Source organism: Podarcis muralis, chromosome 13 (assembly GCF_964188315.1).
Source record: "Podarcis muralis chromosome 13, rPodMur119.hap1.1, whole genome shotgun sequence".
NCBI classification, from domain to species: domain Eukaryota; kingdom Metazoa; phylum Chordata; class Lepidosauria; order Squamata; family Lacertidae; genus Podarcis; species Podarcis muralis.
The window spans coordinates 15,007,669-15,025,266 of NC_135667.1; the positions used below are offsets into that span (position 1 = coordinate 15,007,669).

Sequence of the window (17,598 nt, forward strand, 5' to 3'; positions counted from 1 at the left end):
CCGCGCTTGTGTTCCCTTTGGCCACTAGGTGGGGCTGCAATCATATGACAGGGAATATTATACCACCTGACCATTTGGGGAGGGGGGTACCCTGCGAACTGACAGCTCCACAGCGGCACCCTCCTAGCGAGATGTCAAATATGCATAAGCGAAGAGCACTGAGATACAGCTGCGAATACAGGCATTTTCGATTTTCACAAACGTGACGTGGTTACTTGATCCTTTACAACTATTTGATTTATAACCTGTCCATCTCAAAGCCACAAGGCAGGTAATGTCATATTGAAAACACTAAAACGCTCCTTTAAAAAATTACTGACCCTTAACATCAATGGCTTTTGGTTTTTCCAAACTTTCCCGCTTTGTCCAGAAGATGCCCCAACTTGGGCTTTGGTGAGTCTCCAGGCAATGTTGTTGATTAAAAAACAACCACATTTCTGTCTTGTCTTCCAGCAACAAGGTTCGCCAAAGTGCCCTGCAAGCAACTGTTTGAAACAGTCCCGTTACAGAAACATTCCAAAGCAGGGCATGGCAGAAAAGCAGCATCCAGTCAAAAGCTGCTAAATGCTTGGTCAGAGATGCTGCTATGGCAGCAAAGTAGATTCCTTGCCCACCCCCATGGTTAGATTTGTGGAGAAAGTGGTATCAGCCTCCTGTCCAGGTGCAGCTGGACCTGAAGTTTTGTCTAGACCGAGACCTTAAATAATCACCCACCTTTGTAGGTGCATTCCCCATCATCTAATCTGGACGTTACGAAGGCAGCCGGATCACGTAGAGGCCAGACTTAAAGGGCTTGCTCTCCGTTGATCTTGGGAGATGGTTGGTGGAATGCTTTATTCAGTCCGCTTGCATCCCACCTTGTCTTCAGTTGTGGAATTCCAAGCAGGCTGTACGTGGGAGCCCTGAGCCCAGACTGTGTCTCTTGAGCATTGAGAGTTGCATTTCATATATATCTAGGGTAGCAGGATGCTGGGATCTTCCCTCCTGGCAAGAATCTGTTGTTTTGAAACGAGTATGTCAACCCTACCATTGGTAAGCGCCAGGTCTGGATTGACCATAAAGCAAAATAAGCACATGTTTAGGACATTAAGGGAAGGGGGGGCACCACAGGAATTTGCCATTGCTGGATTTACCATGGGCCAGCAATTCCACTTTTCAGTTCACAAATTCTGACACAAAAATCTATCTACATTAATTCAGCTGTAAGATAGTAATTAAATTGTGTGTTTCATGGAATAAAGTGGAAGTGTACAAAAAAAAAAGACATTTTCCATCTTACTGTATGTTTTATTTCATTTCAAACAAGAACAATTTATTACACGGTTTCCATTTTGAATTAGATATATATATATGGGGGTACCAAAATCTTTTAAAGTGCTTAGCTTTAGGGCCTCTAAAGGTCTTAATCCAGTCCTGGTAAACACCCTCTGGAAGGGAGATCCTAGAATCATAGAATCATATGGGACTATGAGGGTCATTTAGTCCAACCCCCTGCAATGCAGGAATCTTTTGCCCAACATGGGACTTGAACCCCTAATCCAGAGATCAAGAGTCTCATACCAACTGAGCTACCCCAGCTTCTTTTTCAAGACAACCTGATGAAAAGATCCAGGCAGGGTGGGATTGTGGTGCCCTCCAGAGAGTGGATTCCCAAGACACATCTGCCCCCAGCCAGCATGGTCAGGGATGATGGGAGTTGTAGTCCTGCAAACAGGGAGGGTCCCCGGATGAAAGCCAAACCGAGCTAGCAACCCAGGGCACGAACCCTCTTGACTACCGGTCTTTCCTTTTCCCCCAGAAGCCGAAGGGTCCTCCGGGCCCCCTGGAGCCCTCCACGCAATCGGACAAGTCCCACCAGCGGGAAAAGCTGGAGCGCTTCAAGCAGATGTGCCAGATGTTGGAGCGGGTGAAGAACAGCAGCAGCTCGAGCTCCAGTTCGGACTCTGACTCCGACACGGACTCTCGGGGCTCGGACGGCTCCAGCGGGGGGGTGTCGAGCCGAGCCGCCTCCCCAGCCACCCGCTCCCAGCGCCTGGCCGCCCTGGGCTTCAGCGCCAGCGAGGACGACGAGGAAGAGGAAGAGGAGGAAGAGGAGGAGGCGTCGGAGGGCGGGCGGCGCAACGGCAGCTCGGAGACGGCGCGCAACGGCAAGCAGCCGAAAGCTCGGGGGAACTCTCAGGAGAAAGAGAACAATCACCGCCCGACCAGCCGGGGCAGCGAGCGGGCCAAGCAGCAGGCGGGCGGGCGCAAGGCGGGCCGGCCCGCCGGGCAGACGGGCCTGCGCATGGTGGCACGGACTCAGTTCCTCAACTGGCCCCTGGTGCCCTCGCCGCCCAAGCCTCTGCTGCAGCTGGAGCGGCACGTGGTGCGTCCGCCGCCCGACAGCCCCGAGCCCGACTCCCTGCCTTTGGACAGCGGATCCGACCATATCATGCAGCGGGACGTTTGGTTGGCCGTCTTCCAATACCTCAGCTATCGGGAGCTGTGCGTCTGCATGAGGGTGTGCCGGACATGGAGCCGCTGGTGAGTGCCAGGGTGGCCAGGGGCTTGCCTGGAGGAGCAGCGCGGGGAGTGCCAGAGAGGTCCTGGGGTGGGGGAGCAGGTTTTAGGTCGCGCTCGTGCAGCTGCTTCCGCGTTCCCTGAACTGCCTGGAGCCATATTGTTTGGCAGATCCAGGATGGGGGACTGGGCCTATTCAGCAGCTGCGTAACCTGTGAATGGAGATGACGGGGAGGCAGGAGTGCAAATGCCACAAGCGCTGATGGTGACACCGACGATCTCAGGATGGGGACTAGAGCTGGGCGACAATCTGGTTTTCAGCATTGTGATGTATCACCAGCGAAACATCACGATATGCTGATATATCACGATGTCTGAAATAAGGGTGTAGAGGTATTGGCTGACTTCACGGTTTTTCCTGCATTGTGATTTTTGCCGCGCCTGCTCTTGTGATTCTTGTGGGTTGAGCCAGCAGAGATAACAGGGGGTGCAGAAACCGAGAGACTCGCTGGCTGGCTTCACGGTTTCCCCTGCATTGTGATTTTTTGCATGGCACACATACACGCATAACGTGCTTTGTGATATGTTGCCAGTTCAAAAGTTATGAAACGGATATCACGATACGTACTTCAAAACCGGTTTTGGATGATGTATTGATATATCGCCCAGCCCTAATGGGGACTGCTGTGTCTGGAGGGAAGACTGGTCTGCGTCAGGGAGCCTTGTAATGTTCTGGTGGAGATTTCCCGCTGAGCTCATGCGTGGGATTTCTCTTGGCGAGAGCTGCCCGTGTCATGAGTGGGGGGCTTATTTCTCCTTGCACTGAGCTGTGCACGGCACGGAATGAACCGGGGGGAGCTCTCAGGGCCGCTATATTGGAGATGTCCCTTTCTTGAAATCCTGGACAGCTGCTGCCAGTTAGTGTTGCCAGCACTGAGCTAGATAAGTGCAGTAGTGCGACTTTATGGCAGGCAGGTTCCCAGTTGCAGGGGCCAGCCTCTTCACACGCGTGCTCCTTGTTTCCTGGGTTACACTCACTGTTTCTCTTTATTTGCTCAGTATCCTAAGAAGCTCTAATATCCAAGGAGCTCTGTGTGGCTGGTTTCATTTCTCTTCCTCCCTCTACTGTCACCCTCACAAGAGCGACTGGGTCAAGGTCAGTTATGACCCAGGATCTCGCTGGTCTCAAGGAATGCTGGGAAGTCCTCTCCCCCTAGATAGGCAGAGCGCCCTTGCTGGACATGGTCCTTTCGAGCAGTTTCCACCAGCCTCGGCATGCTTTGTAAAAGCAAGGCAAGCAGCAAAAGATGAGCTTGATCGTTGGAAGTTTCAGCTGTGGGAAGGAAGAGGCCAAGGTCAATGAGACAGAAATCAGAACAAACGCAGTGATACGCCCTTGAGGTTTCTCTGTACGTGATCATGAAGGCTTCAGGGGTTTAAGAAATTACCTTATCCTTCTGCTTTCAAGCCCTATTCATCTTCAAGGTTTCTACGCATATCTATGTCAACAATCCAATTATTATTATTATCATCCATTTTTGGCAAAGCAAGTAGTAAGAATCAGGAGTCAGGGGTGGGGAAGGCAGAAGAGTCTTGCACAGGAGGGGTTCAAAACTCAATCACCAAGGACAGTTGCCATGTTCCCCCCTGTGCTTGCCATCTTAGCCTGCTTTGGTGTCATTTACCAGCAGCGGCTTGCCATGTGGATTGGGGGCAGGGAGGTGTTTTCTTCATGCCATTACAGAAAATCCCCACCGTCTTGTAGGTCATCCTGCTGTGCTCTGGCAAATGGAGCGGCTCCTTCTATGTGGCAGACCTCTTCTGTCTGAACATGGGGTCTTCAGCTATGTAGCTGTCAGAACCTAAAAGTGGGCTTTAAAAAAACCAAAACACTTCCTTTTTTAAAAAACCCAACAACTTCCACCTTGCTAGTTTCACTTTCTGATGGGCAGGAAACATGCCCAGCCCATGCATTTCAGGGCTATGGGGGTGGAGGAAAAGGGGTGGGCTGGGAGCATTCATTTGTATATTCATTGCCTTAGCGCAGAATGTGATGCTCCCTTTTGACTTCTCAAGAGTCGTGTTGGCATAACTTAGGGTTGCAGCTTGTCCTTGGCATGCAGAGGTCCAGCTGTTGAACTCCCAGCTTCTCTATTTAAAAGGATCTCTAGCAGCCAGGTTTGGGAATCACGCCTTTTGGAGACTTTGGGTTTAAGACAGAAAGAGAAATATTAGCAAAGATATCCAAAGATTTCACACAGCAGAGGGGAAGTTTGTATTGGGGAGGTCCAGCTCTCCTTCTGGAAAGCTAGTCTGCCATTTCTGATGGTTCTCATTGAGGAGCCCCATCTCTCCTGGCAACTTCTGGGTCGATTGATTACACACCAATACAGACACTTTCATTTAACTGAGCAACACAGAATTTTTAAAAAGTTTTTTCTTAATGCAGTTATGAAAGCAACAAGTGGCAGATGCAATATTCACTCTCACTCTAGGCAGGAGTGGGAAGGCTGTTTTTGCACAGTGTTTGTTGTGAGAGATGTGTTCACCATCAAAGACCAATGGAAGGATGCCTTTGCCCCTCCAGAAATGTTTTCCCCCCTTCTCGTTGTTGCATGCAGATGTAGGCAATTGACTTGATATGACGGGTCATTTAAAAACTCATTGGCTTGACTTAAGAATTTTTTTTAATTGTGTGGCTGTCCTGCTTCTGAGACACAGTTTGGAAGCAAATGAATGAAAGCTTTAGCTCAGGAATGAAGACCCTGTGACCTTTCACATGTCTTGTGAATGAACCCCACCCCACGCCCTTAATAGCCTGTAATGGGTTTTTGGGGACGCGGGTGGCGCTGTGGGTAAAAACCTCAGTGCCTAGGGCTTGCCGATCGAAAGGTCGGCGGTTCGAATCCCCGCGGCGCTCCCGTTGCTCGGTCCCAGCGCCTGCCAACCTAGCATTTCGAAAGCACTCCCGGGTGCAAGTAGATAAATAGGGACCGCTTACTAGCGGGAAGGTAAACGGCGTTTCCGTGTGCGGCTCTGGCTCGCCAGAGCAGCGATGTCACGCTGGCCACGTGACCCGGAAGTGTCTCCGGACAGCGCTGGCCCCCGGCCTCTTGAGTGAGATGGGCGCACAACCCTAGAGTCTGGCAAGACTGGCCCGTACGGGCAGGGGTACCTTTACCTTTACCTTTAATGGGTTTTTACCAGCCAGCTAAGAGGCTGGTCTCTTGTGTTTCCATGCTGGATGCAGAAGAGGAAAACCCCTTTCTTCACAGCCAATGCACAAAGGCAGGATAGTAGCCTTAAATCACCCTCTACCAAACAGGATGGCAGAGCTGAGAGAGAGAGAGAGGGGCTTCTCTTCCTTCGCACAGGGCAGAAACCCAAACGTCCTTGGGAAGGAAGGGTAAGATTTGCCCCTCCACCAGCCCACTGAATTTTTGGTCGCCTGTGGCTACTAGCCAAGTTAGCATCAGTGTTTGTGTGAATGTCAGTTTCCTGGGAATCCCAATTGGGAAGAGTTGCTGTGGCACTCAGGTCCTACCTGCCACCTTCTTGTAGGCACCTGGTTGGCCACTGTGAGAGCAGAGTGCTGGACTTGGGCCTGATGCAGCAAGACTCCTCCTACATTAAGTACAATCCTGGATGCGGGTGGCGCTGTGGTCTAAACCACTAAGCCTCTTGGGCTTGCCGATCAGGTCGGCAGTTTAAATCCCTGTGATTGGGTGAGCTCCCGTTGCTCTGCCCCAGCTTCTGGCAACCTAGCATTTCGAAAGCATACCAGTGCAAGTAGATAAATAGGTACCATTGCAGTGGAAAGGTAAACAGCATTTCCGTGCACTCTGGTTTCCGTCATGGTGTTCCGTTGAGCTAGATTCAGTTTAGTCATGCTGGCCACAGGACTCGGAAAGCTGTCTGCGGACAAACACTGGCTCCCTCGGCCTGAAAGCGAGATGAGCGCCACAACCTCATAGTCACCTTTGACTGGTCTTAACAGGCCAGGGGTCCTTTACCCATTTATATATATGCAATCCTGGATCAACCCGCCAGTTCTAAACCTTTTAGCCCTGTTAATGAACGATCGTTCACAGATGTGTTTTTGCACCCCCGCCATCTCCTGGGCTGAGTTCTCCCCTTCTGCCGCTCTTCCCCTCGCCCCAGGTGCTGTGACAAGCGGCTATGGACGCACATTGACCTGAGCCGTCGGAAATCCATCACTCCCTCCATGCTGAGCGGCATCATCCGCCGGCAGCCGGCCAGCCTTGACCTTAGCTGGACCAACATCTCCAAGAAGCAGCTAATGTGGCTTCTCAACAGGTTGCAAGGTATTGTGGGTGTTTTGTGGGGTGTGTGGGGTGTGTGGAGGAGCACTTACACCCCCTTTGCTAATCAAAAGTCCCAAGGTGGTGCACAATGATTTAAAGTTAGGCAGTGGTTTCTAGTGAGCGCCAAAAGCGGCTATATGAGCACAAAGCCCAGTTGCAATGCTGCTGCTGGATCTCTGGGCCATGGCAGGTTGGTGGAAATCACCCCAGCCTGCAAACACCTGATGTAGCAGCTGGATGTTGTGGCTCAGAGGGAGCGTCTCTTTCAGCTTCTGTTTCCCAGCAGCCAGAGGCTCTGGAAGGAGCAAAAGGGCTTACAGACCTACACCCCGCTCCTGGTCTTCAGATATTCCAGTTACTGTTGTTAACTGAATAAGTAGCTCAGTTGGTTAGAGCGTGGTGCTGATAACACTGAGGTTGCAGGTTCGATCCCCATAAGGGACAGCTGCATATTCCCATATTGCAAGGAGCTGGACAAGATGATCCTCGGGGTCCCTTCCAACTCTATGATTCCATGATTATTATTTATTAAATAATTGCAAGGAACCAGGCAGAGGGGCTTCTCAGTAGTGGCACCCACCCTGTGGAATGCCCTCCCGTCAGATGTCAAGGGAAAAAACAACTATCTGACTTTTAGAAGACATCTGAAGGCAGCCCTGTTTAGGGAAGTTTTTAATGTTTGATGTTTTATTGTGTTTTTAATATTATGCTGGGAGCCAGCCCGAGTGGCTGGGGAGACCAGCCAGATGGGCAGGGTATAACTAACTAACTAACCAACTAACTAACTAACTAACTAAATCACTAAATCCCAGGGCAGTTCACACACACACACAAAACATACAAAATGAGAACAGGAAATACATAATACATAAACAAAAACAAACCAATAACACCCCCCTCCCACAAGCACATTTAAAAGGCCATAGAATGTTTGGTCAGCCAAAGGCCTGATTATAAAGAAAAGATTTTGCCTGGCACCTAAAAGGCAAGGCAAACTTCCCTGGGAAGAGCATTCCACAAATGGGGAACTACCACAGAAAAGGCCCGTTCTCGTGTTGCCACCCTCCAGACCTCTCACGTAGGGGACACACAAAGTAGTGGCTCCCTGTCGCTAACTATCTGGGCATCAGCAAAGTCATTGAGAAAATAAGCCCAGCCAGAAGTAGACTGGAGTTGTCAGGGTTTGGCATATGACTTTCAGGAGTGAGTAGTAAAGAAGTTTTTGGGGCCTCGTTTGTTAGAAGGTGGGAGATAATTGGCTAAAGGGAATGTCTGGCGTCCAGAAGGGGGGCTGTGCCTAGGCTGTACCACTTTATTTTACTTCTTTAAGGCATTTGCATCCTGTTGCAGCACAGAGAGGCTTTCAATGCACCTTACAAAAATTATTGCAGTCAAAATGATATCCATGTTTGGTATCGGGATCCGAAACGTCCCCATGGCGACAGGGTTGTCCAGGTGGCATTTCCTGCCTTCGGCCTTGGTTTCCTTGGCGATGTCTTGGGAGGGGGGCCTGATTGATTCAGGGGCAGACACTTCCGATAGAGGCAGGACCTCACTTTATGGAGTGGTCCCTCCCCATGTGTGTGGGGGGGAACCACCAATCCTTCTGCATGGAAAACCTGTGTGGTCATGAAATTGGGATGAAAAGAAGAGAGTGGGGATGTTTTGGAGAAATATATATATATATGGAAAAACTGCATGACCAGGAAAGGGGTTCCCTCTTAATCTTCTCCTAGACACCTTCATGCCCACCCAAGTGGACTTTGTTTTGAGCAAAGGCACCCACTGGATGGGGTGGGGGGAGTCCCCATACCCTGGAATGAACCATGGTGTCAAATCCCTGGGTTTTGTATAATTATTTTTTAAAGAGTTAAGTTCCTAGCACTTGAAGAACCTGCGATACAAGGCAAAATATTTCCTTGCTTTTTCAAAATGAGAAACGAGCCTGCTTCCTCTTTCAGCATTTTACTTTGCAAACATGCGCCCCAGGAAAAAAAAAATTCTGCTTCTGGAGAGGAGCATTGAATCAGGAGAGCCAACCCTCCCCCCCCCACCCCAGAGTCTCACATGGAACAACCCAGCCACAGGTGTTCCACTTCAGTGAGCCACTCTGCCTTGAAGCAGGAGGTGGTTTGGTTGGGTGGGCAGCAGGTGGAGGAGATGGGGAGCCAGGGTCACGACCCAGGAGCAATTCCCTATATAGGTGCAAGTCTCCTACGCTCTAGCCTCTGCTCTCTGGGTGCGCACAAGTCAGTGCACCCCCCCAGTCCTTTGCCCTCCAGGCTTCCTGCCCTCTTGACGGTGGGTGCGAGGGTATTTTTTTTAGTGGGGGGAGACTCTGAGCTGCGAGGCAGCACTCGTCACTTCTCAAAGGAAGTGGGGGCAGGACCAGCTGGAGGTGCGGAGGAGAACCTCAGTGACAAAGTGTCATCTCCTCATTCCCCCCCCCCCCAGGCCTCAAGGAACTCATCCTGACAGGCTGCTCTTGGTGCTCCGTGTCGGCGCTCAGCACAGCCAACTTCCCCTCCCTGCGACTCCTGGATTTGCGTTGGATCGAGGACGTCAAGGACTCTCACCTCCGCGAACTGCTGTTGCCTGCCCCGGATGCCAAGCCGGGTAAAACGGGGCGCGCAATGGGGTGGAGAGGCCCTTTGGGGAAGGGCCCGCAGCCGACTCTGTTCCTTTCCTTCATCAAACTACAGGCATAAAATAATGGATTGTGTTCCTTGCTCTCCCTGCAAAATTCTTCCAGGACATTAGACATCATTAACTGTATATTACTGACCTGCACCTTTCAAACAATTGCTTAAAACTTGCAACCAATCATGTTCCATCCTGATGAGTTTTTTAGGTACCAGGGGATTTTTTGTTTCATGCAGTATAGACAACAGTCATAGCTAACTTCCTCTGGAAATACTTGCTAAGAGAAGGGGATTTGTCTGTACTTAAGGTGATCCGTAAAAGTGGGCCCCTTGCTCATCAACCTGGAATCTTACTTCTTTATTTAAAAAAAATACCACACCGTCAAGTCCATTGCCTTGTTTCTGGATGTGTGGGTGGGTGTGGGTGGGTGGGTGCTTCTGTTTCAGGGGCAGCCAAGGCGACGCCCTCTCAAAACTGGACTACAACTCCCATCAATTCTTGCCATTGGCTCAGCCGGCTGGAACCGATGGGAGTTGGAGTGCAGCAGCTTCCGGAGGGCTTCCTCTTATACAAAATCTGCAAATGCTGTTGGAACAAACCTCAAACTGCCACCCTTTAACAGCAGCTTGAACTGGCCGCCTCCGAAAGGGGTTGCGCCCTCTGGCCCGGCTGCCCCACCTAACTCGTCTGCTTCCTTCCCCCTGCGACCGCCAGGCCAGACCGACAGTCGGGGTCGGCTCCAGAATGTTTCTGAGCTGCGGCTCTCTGGGCTGGACATCACGGACTCCTCGCTGCGCTTAGTGATCCGGCACACGCCCCAGCTTGCCAAACTGGACCTGAGCCACTGCAACCACGTGGGCGACCAGTCTGTTAACCTGCTGACTGCTGCTAACTCCCCACTCCGAGAGACCCTTGCTGAGCTCAACCTCGCCGGTGAGTGTTGGGGATTTCCTTCCTCTCCCCGAATGCCGTTCCTCAATCTTCTCTCTTACCAATTTTGGTTTGTCGCATTTCTATTCCACCTTTCCTCCAAAGAGCTCAAGGTGGCAAATGTGGTTCTCCCCCAGCCCATTTTGATTCTCACAACAGCCCTGCAAGGCTGGTTAGGTTTTTGGTTTTTGGATTTGATATCCAGCTTTATCACTACCCGAAGGAGGCTCAAAGCGGCTAACAAGCTCCTTTCCCTTCCTGCCCCGCAATAAACACTCTGTGAGGTGAGCGAGGCTGAGAAACTTCAGAGAAGTGTGACTGGCCCAAGGTCACCCAGCAGCTGCATGTGGAGGAGTGGGGAATCGAACCTGGTTCACCAGATTACGAGTCCACCGCTCTTAACCACTACACCACATTGGTTGACTGTCATATGGTCAGCTTTGTTGGCGGGTGGGGATTTGAACCCCGGTCTCACCCAGGCCATAGTCTGACACTCACTACACCATGTTGACTCTCTCCTGGTTGCTCTGGTACCAATCCTTTCCTGCTCTTTAGGCAAGTCTTATCGTAGGTCTACACCACTTAGGACGTCCCTACTGGACCCTTTTGGGTCTTGTGCTGCCTATGCAAGCCTCAGTCGTCTGCCCCCTTCTTTTTCCCTAGCCAGATCTGAATGTTGCAGGGAATAGGTAAAGGTACCCCTGCCCGTACGGGCCAGTCTTGACAGACTCTAGGGTTGTGCGCTCATCTCACTCTAGAGGCCGGGAGCCGGCGCCGTCCGAAGACACTTCCGGGTCACGTTGCAGGGAATGGTTGTCCTTAAACAACGACAACAACACAGATGTAATTTTTATTGTTACCTCCACCTAGTCCCAAGCACAGCCTCAGAACTTCCAAGTGTGGCTCAGGAAAGAGACAAGAACGACTGTTTCTCGTCAGGAGACAACGCAAAGAGCAGCTAGACAACTGTGCAGGGCAGATCAGCCTTATAAGTGTGTGCTGGTTTTACAAATCTTAAACTGTCATGGCTCCCAGCCATCCCCCCAAATCCTGGGAATTGTAGTATGTTAATTCTATGCTGAGAATCTAATTAAAGAGATCAGTTCCCATAGTTTCCTTAGCTGATGAAATTATTATTAGGCCTGTTAAATATGTAGTGAAGATGTGCCTTCCACCCTTAGAATAAGTGAACTTAGATATTTCCTATGCATGCCACCTTAAAAAACCCAAAAACTTACATACCACAGGCATGTTTGGTGGGTCTTTGGCTTGAAAAACTCCATCCCTGAGACCTGATTTTTTGCATCCCCACTTTCAAATTTCCCTGGATTCTAGTGAGCTGCAAATTTAGCCTATGGTTTGCTTCTCCATGCTGAGATAGTAATCTTGCCTTGTTGGAGGGCGGAGGCCCGGTCCCTGTTCCTTTGAGAACGAACCTGTTTTCCCCAAACCAGGGGGGTTCTGAAGCAAAACCTTTATTCCTGACTTTTGACCTGCCTGTTCTCCCTTTCCCTACCCCCACTCTGCAGGGTGCAACCGGCTGACGGATCAGTGTCTGCCCCTTTTCCGCCGCTGCCCGCGCCTCTCCCGCATCGACCTGCGCACCTGCCACCACGTCACGCCCGAGGCTTGCGCCCGCTTTGCCGAGGACTCTGTCTCCAACAGCACCTCCGTCCCCCCGGCCCCTGGCTCGGCGCCTCCCGGGCCCCCTTTCCGTTGCCCCGAGGAGAAATTGCTGCTGAAGGACAGCTAATACCCGCCCTGGGGTGGAGGCGCAAGGGAGACTCTGCCTCGCCAGTCGGACAAACCGGACGCGGACTCTGAGAGAACCTTTTTACTTAAAGCCATGCACTGAACCGGAGTGGCGTCTCCACCCCTCTCGACGTGCGCAGCTAAAGAAGAGGGGTGGAGGGTTGTGCTCCCCCCACCCCACCCCACTCCCCACCCCTGCCAGGGTGGGGGTCGGTCGCCGCTTGCTCCACCCCCCCTTGTTCCAGGACAGAGCCACGGAGTAAGTGGGGCCTGGGGTAGCCTTGTTGCTTTACAATGCTGGGAAAAGGCGTTTTCCTCCTCCTCCCATCATGCACTGCGTCGTACTCTCCGCCCCCCCCAAACCCCAACCTGTCTGTGCCGCAGTCGGTACCACGCTCTCTTTCTCTCGGGGTGAGGGGGGTTGACACACAGCCTTGAAATGCTGGCTCAGGAGGAAGGCAGCTTATTTTATGGTGTCAGGTTATTTTTCTCACTCCGGCCCCCTCCCCGATACATATGTGCACTCCAACCTCCTCCATCCCGCCCCCCACATGCTGCCTTTATGATTTTGAAAGTGTGCGTGCCTGCCTGCCTGCCTTTCCCCCCATCCCTCCCTCCCCAAGCACTCATTTTTTCAGTGCGGTTTTTACAAAGGGTGGGGCGGGGGAGCCAGGCAGCTGATACTTCGATCCCTCCCGCCCCCCCTCACTACATACCCACTGAAATTCCGTCCGCCCCACATCCACTGGGAGGGCACAGGCTATGGGTCGTCACGCACTGAATGTGCAGGCGGTCTCCCGCGGCCCAAATCTGGACTCCGTGTTCCTGGCCCTGCAAGCCAAAACGATAACACATGCGCACATGGCAATCCGTACACATGCCGTCTCCGCTGCTGTATTGTTTACACACGCACACACAATCGACATACACACATGTGCACATAAGCTGTGTGCGTGGAGAGACTCCCCGAAGAACGTCCGTCCCACAACACTTGCCTCCCCGTCTTTCGTCCCCAGCCGCCCCCCCTCCCCCGCTCACTGGTAGACCGTGCAGAGATTCAGAAGCTTGGGATATCCTTCCCAGAAATGCTTCAGATCCACCTTGTACGTCCCTGTGCGGAAACGCACATCAGAAGGCCCCAAGGGAGAACGCGAGGCCACGTGTGATGTGAAACGTCCTGTGTCTCTCAGCGCTACCCCTTGCGCATGCAAGGAGCTTGTAAGGAGGGAGCGCCTCGAAAGTGCCACGGCCCTTCACATGTGCGCAGGCAGGCACAGTGCCTCTTCTGCTGCCCTCAGTCTGCATAGCACAGCTCCTAAGGCCTCCCCCTCCGGACACCGTTCCCTACCGCGAAGGTAATGCTGGAGGAGCCGCGTTGTGAAATTAACACGGGGAGCATCCTCTCTCCCCCTCCAGACAACTTTGGGGGTGTCGATACCAGGAGCACCATAAAAAGGTGGCCGCTTGCACCCGTACATGTGAACCATGCACCAGTTCTCCACCCTCAACCCCCCCCAAGCACATATACCTGTTAATCCAAACAGCCCTGCCTGCTGCCACCCCCCCCCCTTGTGTATTCCTCTTCCATCCCATTCTGGCACCTCCGCCTACCATTCCACTCCAGCAGTATTTCCAACTTGGAAGTCATGATCTTTCTTTTCTATCTGCCCCCCCCCCCCTTCTCGGCCAGTAATATGTGTCTGTGTCAGCCCCTGGGGGGGGGGGCTGGGGGGCAAGCAAGATGAACGGCTTGAGCCTCCTGTCTTGCTCTGCTTGATTTTTACTTTAGAAAACCCCTCCCGGGAGAGGAGATGCCGCTGTCTGCCCTGACGCCCCCCCCTTCTCTGCCAGCCCCTCCAACCCTTGTCCCACCCCACTTTCCTTCTTTGGTCCATAAGCTTTAATAACCACTTTTAAGGGAGGGGGGAGAGCAGAGAGCTGTGTTTTCTTTCCCACAGCACCACGCATGTTGGGCTTGGGTAGCCTTGTCTTAATTCTGGTCGCCCTCCTCCCGGCTGCGGAGTTGTCAAACTTGAACACACACGTTTCCCCCCTCCCCACCTCGGTTGCGTTTTCTTCCCACCCCCGTGGTCGTTTTTCCCCTTTTCTAAAGAGCGTGGTGGCAGGAGGAGGAGGAGGAGCGGGGGGGGGGGGAATATTGTAGAAAAAGGCACGAAAAAGAATGTTCCGGACCGAAGACGTGCCTCTTTGTCAGCCATTTCTTGGCTCCCTTCTGCGGCGGAGGTGGGATTGATGCGGCTAACGGGAGCTCTTCTTCCCTTCCGCCACGCTGGCCCGTCCCGGGAAGGGAGGCTGGTTGCAGCCGTCCAAGGTGCCCAGCTCTGCTCACTGAGCCATTTTTGCTTCTTTAGGTTTCCTCCCAACGGGGATGGGACTCGGCTGGGTTTTGGGAGGGAGAGGCGGTCAGTTGCCAGCGGGGGGGCATCATCGCAGGTCACCCGGATTCCCACAGCTGGGGGGGGGGCTCCCTGCTGCCCCCCAACCCAACTTTCTCGTTACAAAGATTTCCCGGAGCCCCTTCTCTTCCTCGGCCCCCTTCCCCTCCACCTCCGCCTGGGTCCTCAGAGGGTGCCGCCATCATATGGGGAGGAAGAGGAGAAATGGCTTGAGGCTGGGTTGGGTGGTGGTTTTTCTTATTTTATTTTATTTTTGGTCAAATCGGTAACCATAACTACTTCTTTTTTGTTGTTGTTTTTTTTGTTAATATATACTTGAACGTTCATTTATTACTAAAGCATTACTTGAAAAAAAACACACGCAGCGATAGGTTGTGGAATCGGAGGCGAGGTTTTTGGTGTCTTTTTGTTTTTTTTTAAGGTTCTGTTGGGTGCTTTTATATTGTTTTAAGAAAATTGGTTTTCGTCGTTGCTTTTTTAAAATTTTCATTTGTCCGTGGTGGTGTTTTTTTGTTTTTTGTTATTACTAAAATCCTTCCCTCTCACTTGATTAGCCAAAGAGGGCCAAGGTATCTTACTTTCTCCCCTTGCCCTGCTCCCTTCTTTTCTGGATTTGCCCTTCCCCATAGAAGAATTTCCCTCCTTCCACAGTCGCCTCTTAGAAGCTCCTAAAACAAAAAGAGTATTAAAGATGGTGAGGAGCTGTGGGGAAGGGAGGGGGGCTAGGATACAACAGTGGCAAGTGTGGGGCAAGGAAGGGAGGTCAGTATTGTGCATTTATGGGGGGGAGGGAGAAGATCAAACAGTCCTCTCTCCCCCCCCAACATCCTCAAAAAACGCTAACTCCCCTTTGGACACAGCATAAATGCGTACTACTTGATTCCAGAGCTCACCCTCCTTGGCGCAAATGAGGCCTGCTCTCACCACAGCAGCCTTTGATCTGTTGCTTGTCTCCTCCATCTCAATTCCTCCTCCGACCAAAGGAGACCCGTACACTAAGAAATGGCAATTTATGGGTCTGGGTTTCACTGTGTGCTTTATGGATTGTGGAGGATGAGGAGAGGCAAAAACACGTAATGTAAAAGGAGTGGGGGGGGGGTCACACTCCCCGTGCCATGTGGTGACCCCCACCCCAACCCCTCGGATTCCCTTGTCCAGACGAGGGGGAGGGAGGTGCTGTTTTCAGACATATCATTTAGGGTTTTTTGTTTTTTGGGTTGTTTTTTTTTAAGAAAAGAAAATATTTGTTTTTAATGGATGTTTTAACTAAGAAAAGAAAAATACCTCAGGTTTTAAAAGAAATGGTGAAGAGAGCGAGCGAGAGAGAGAAAAGCGAGAATTATCATCTTAAGGGTGCGTTACTATGCTACAGACTGCTGCTTTGGGCGGGGGGCTGCGAGGGGTGGGAAGTCAGATGAACCCCAGAGAGGGGCAAAAATGCTCCCTTTGGACAGGGAGGGGGGCTGTAGGTGATAAGCCCACCCCTCCGCTCCCCCTTCCCCAACCACCCTTATTTTCTCCCACCCACAATCACTTTAAAAGGCAAATGAGCATTAATATACAGGCAGCTGTCTCTCAAGCCTAAACGGTTTGCTCCTGGAATGATAGAAGAATATGGGGGATGCATTTGCTAACCCCCCCCCCCCGCAAAATGAAACAAAAAACCCTTTCCTCCCACCCCACGGATGTAGCCTCCCACAAAATGTTCCAAGGGATTTGCCCCCCAAGAGGTATAATACGGAACGTTTTCCGGTCACTGGCGTATTGCATACACAAAACCCCTTCCCCCAGTTTAGCGGACCAAAGCTATATTCCAGCTCCTCCTCGTTTCCTCCCCTCCAAGGCGATTTTCTCCATCTTTGGCTACAACTTTTAAACCGCACACACAGCCACGTTTTTTCTCCTCCTCCTCCTCCTCCTCACCTGTATCCACCGAGACAAAGATAAGCCCCAGGGAGGGGAGGTGGAGGGGAGATGGGAGAGAAAGAAAGAAAAAAACGAAAACTTTAAAGAATCCACTTTGGAGCAATGTGTCTTTCGCAATGTTTGACCTGCACATCTCTGTCCCAGACCCCCCACCCTTTGGGAACTGCTCAGATGCCGGGGAGGGGCGGGCGCGAGACCAGGTTCCAATCTGAATTTCAGGGGTTCTATTATTGTACAATAACTGTTTGCTATATAAACGAAAACTGAAAAAAAAAAATCAAAAAAAGGAAGTATGTTTTGGTCTTAAAAAGCCTGTTTTTCATTATTTTCCCCCTCCCCTGGTTTTATTTTCCTTCCGAAAGAAATGTTGCGAATAAAAAAATGTTGGGGTTTTTAATTAATTTTTATTATTATTATTATTTTCATTGGGTTCTGTTTTATGGTTTCTGGAAATATTTTTTTATAAACTCTCCTTTTGTTTTTTTTAAAGGTTTTAATTTGTTTTTATTTTGCGTTGGTCTGATAGCCGAGTGTTCTGGGGTTATTTTGGAGGCGGGGGGTTGTCAGTGGAGAGAAAGGGGATTTGCATTGTACAGTGTCTTTATTAAGACGGATGCATATCTGACACCTCGAGACGCCATTTTCCAGGACTGAAACTGGCGGCACCTTTCAGCTTTGAATCAGAAACTATTTCATTTTAGAGTGTGTGACTGCGAACTTCGGATGAGCTCACCTGTTGTGTTTCTGTGTGAATCGCTGTTCTGAATGTGCCCCTGCCTGACGGTCAACAGGCCTTTGTCTCTATACCTGCAGCAAAATTAGGTGGTAGAAAGTCTGTACAAGGTGAGATGGGGGGGTCGAGGGTAGAAATTCTGAATGCACTCATTATTTTTTTAAAAAAGAATTCTCTGCAAGTAGAAAAACTGGCAGGGAAAGGAACTCCCTTTCTGAGATGCTAGTTCTTTACTTGCAGGGATTGATTTAATGCAAGGAACATTAGAAAAACAGTGGTTCAGTCCATCCGACCACCCCTCTCTTTCTGCATTTGTAGTATGGCACAGAGAGGCTCAAAAAGGCACCCAAGATGCTCCTCATTGTTTCTTTCC

The 17,598-nt window shown here is 51.1% G+C and overlaps 1 protein-coding gene across 5 annotated transcripts in view; it reads left to right on the plus strand.

The window, feature by feature from the left end:
• Positions 1-16,889, plus strand: part of FBXL19 (F-box and leucine rich repeat protein 19) — a 34,611-nt gene extending 17,722 nt beyond the window's left edge. For all 5 annotated transcript variants that reach the window (XM_077917934.1, XM_077917936.1, XM_028704142.2 and 2 more), the window contains 5 exons: positions 1,799-2,523; positions 6,661-6,824; positions 9,279-9,440; positions 10,182-10,400; positions 11,927-16,889. In XM_077917934.1, coding sequence (XP_077774060.1) covers positions 1,799-2,523; positions 6,661-6,824; positions 9,279-9,440; positions 10,182-10,400; positions 11,927-12,150 — 1,494 coding nt within the window. In that variant the 3' untranslated portion in view covers positions 12,151-16,889. The remainder of the gene's footprint in view (positions 1-1,798; positions 2,524-6,660; positions 6,825-9,278; positions 9,441-10,181; positions 10,401-11,926) is intronic.
• Positions 16,890-17,598: the final 709 nt, after the last annotated feature.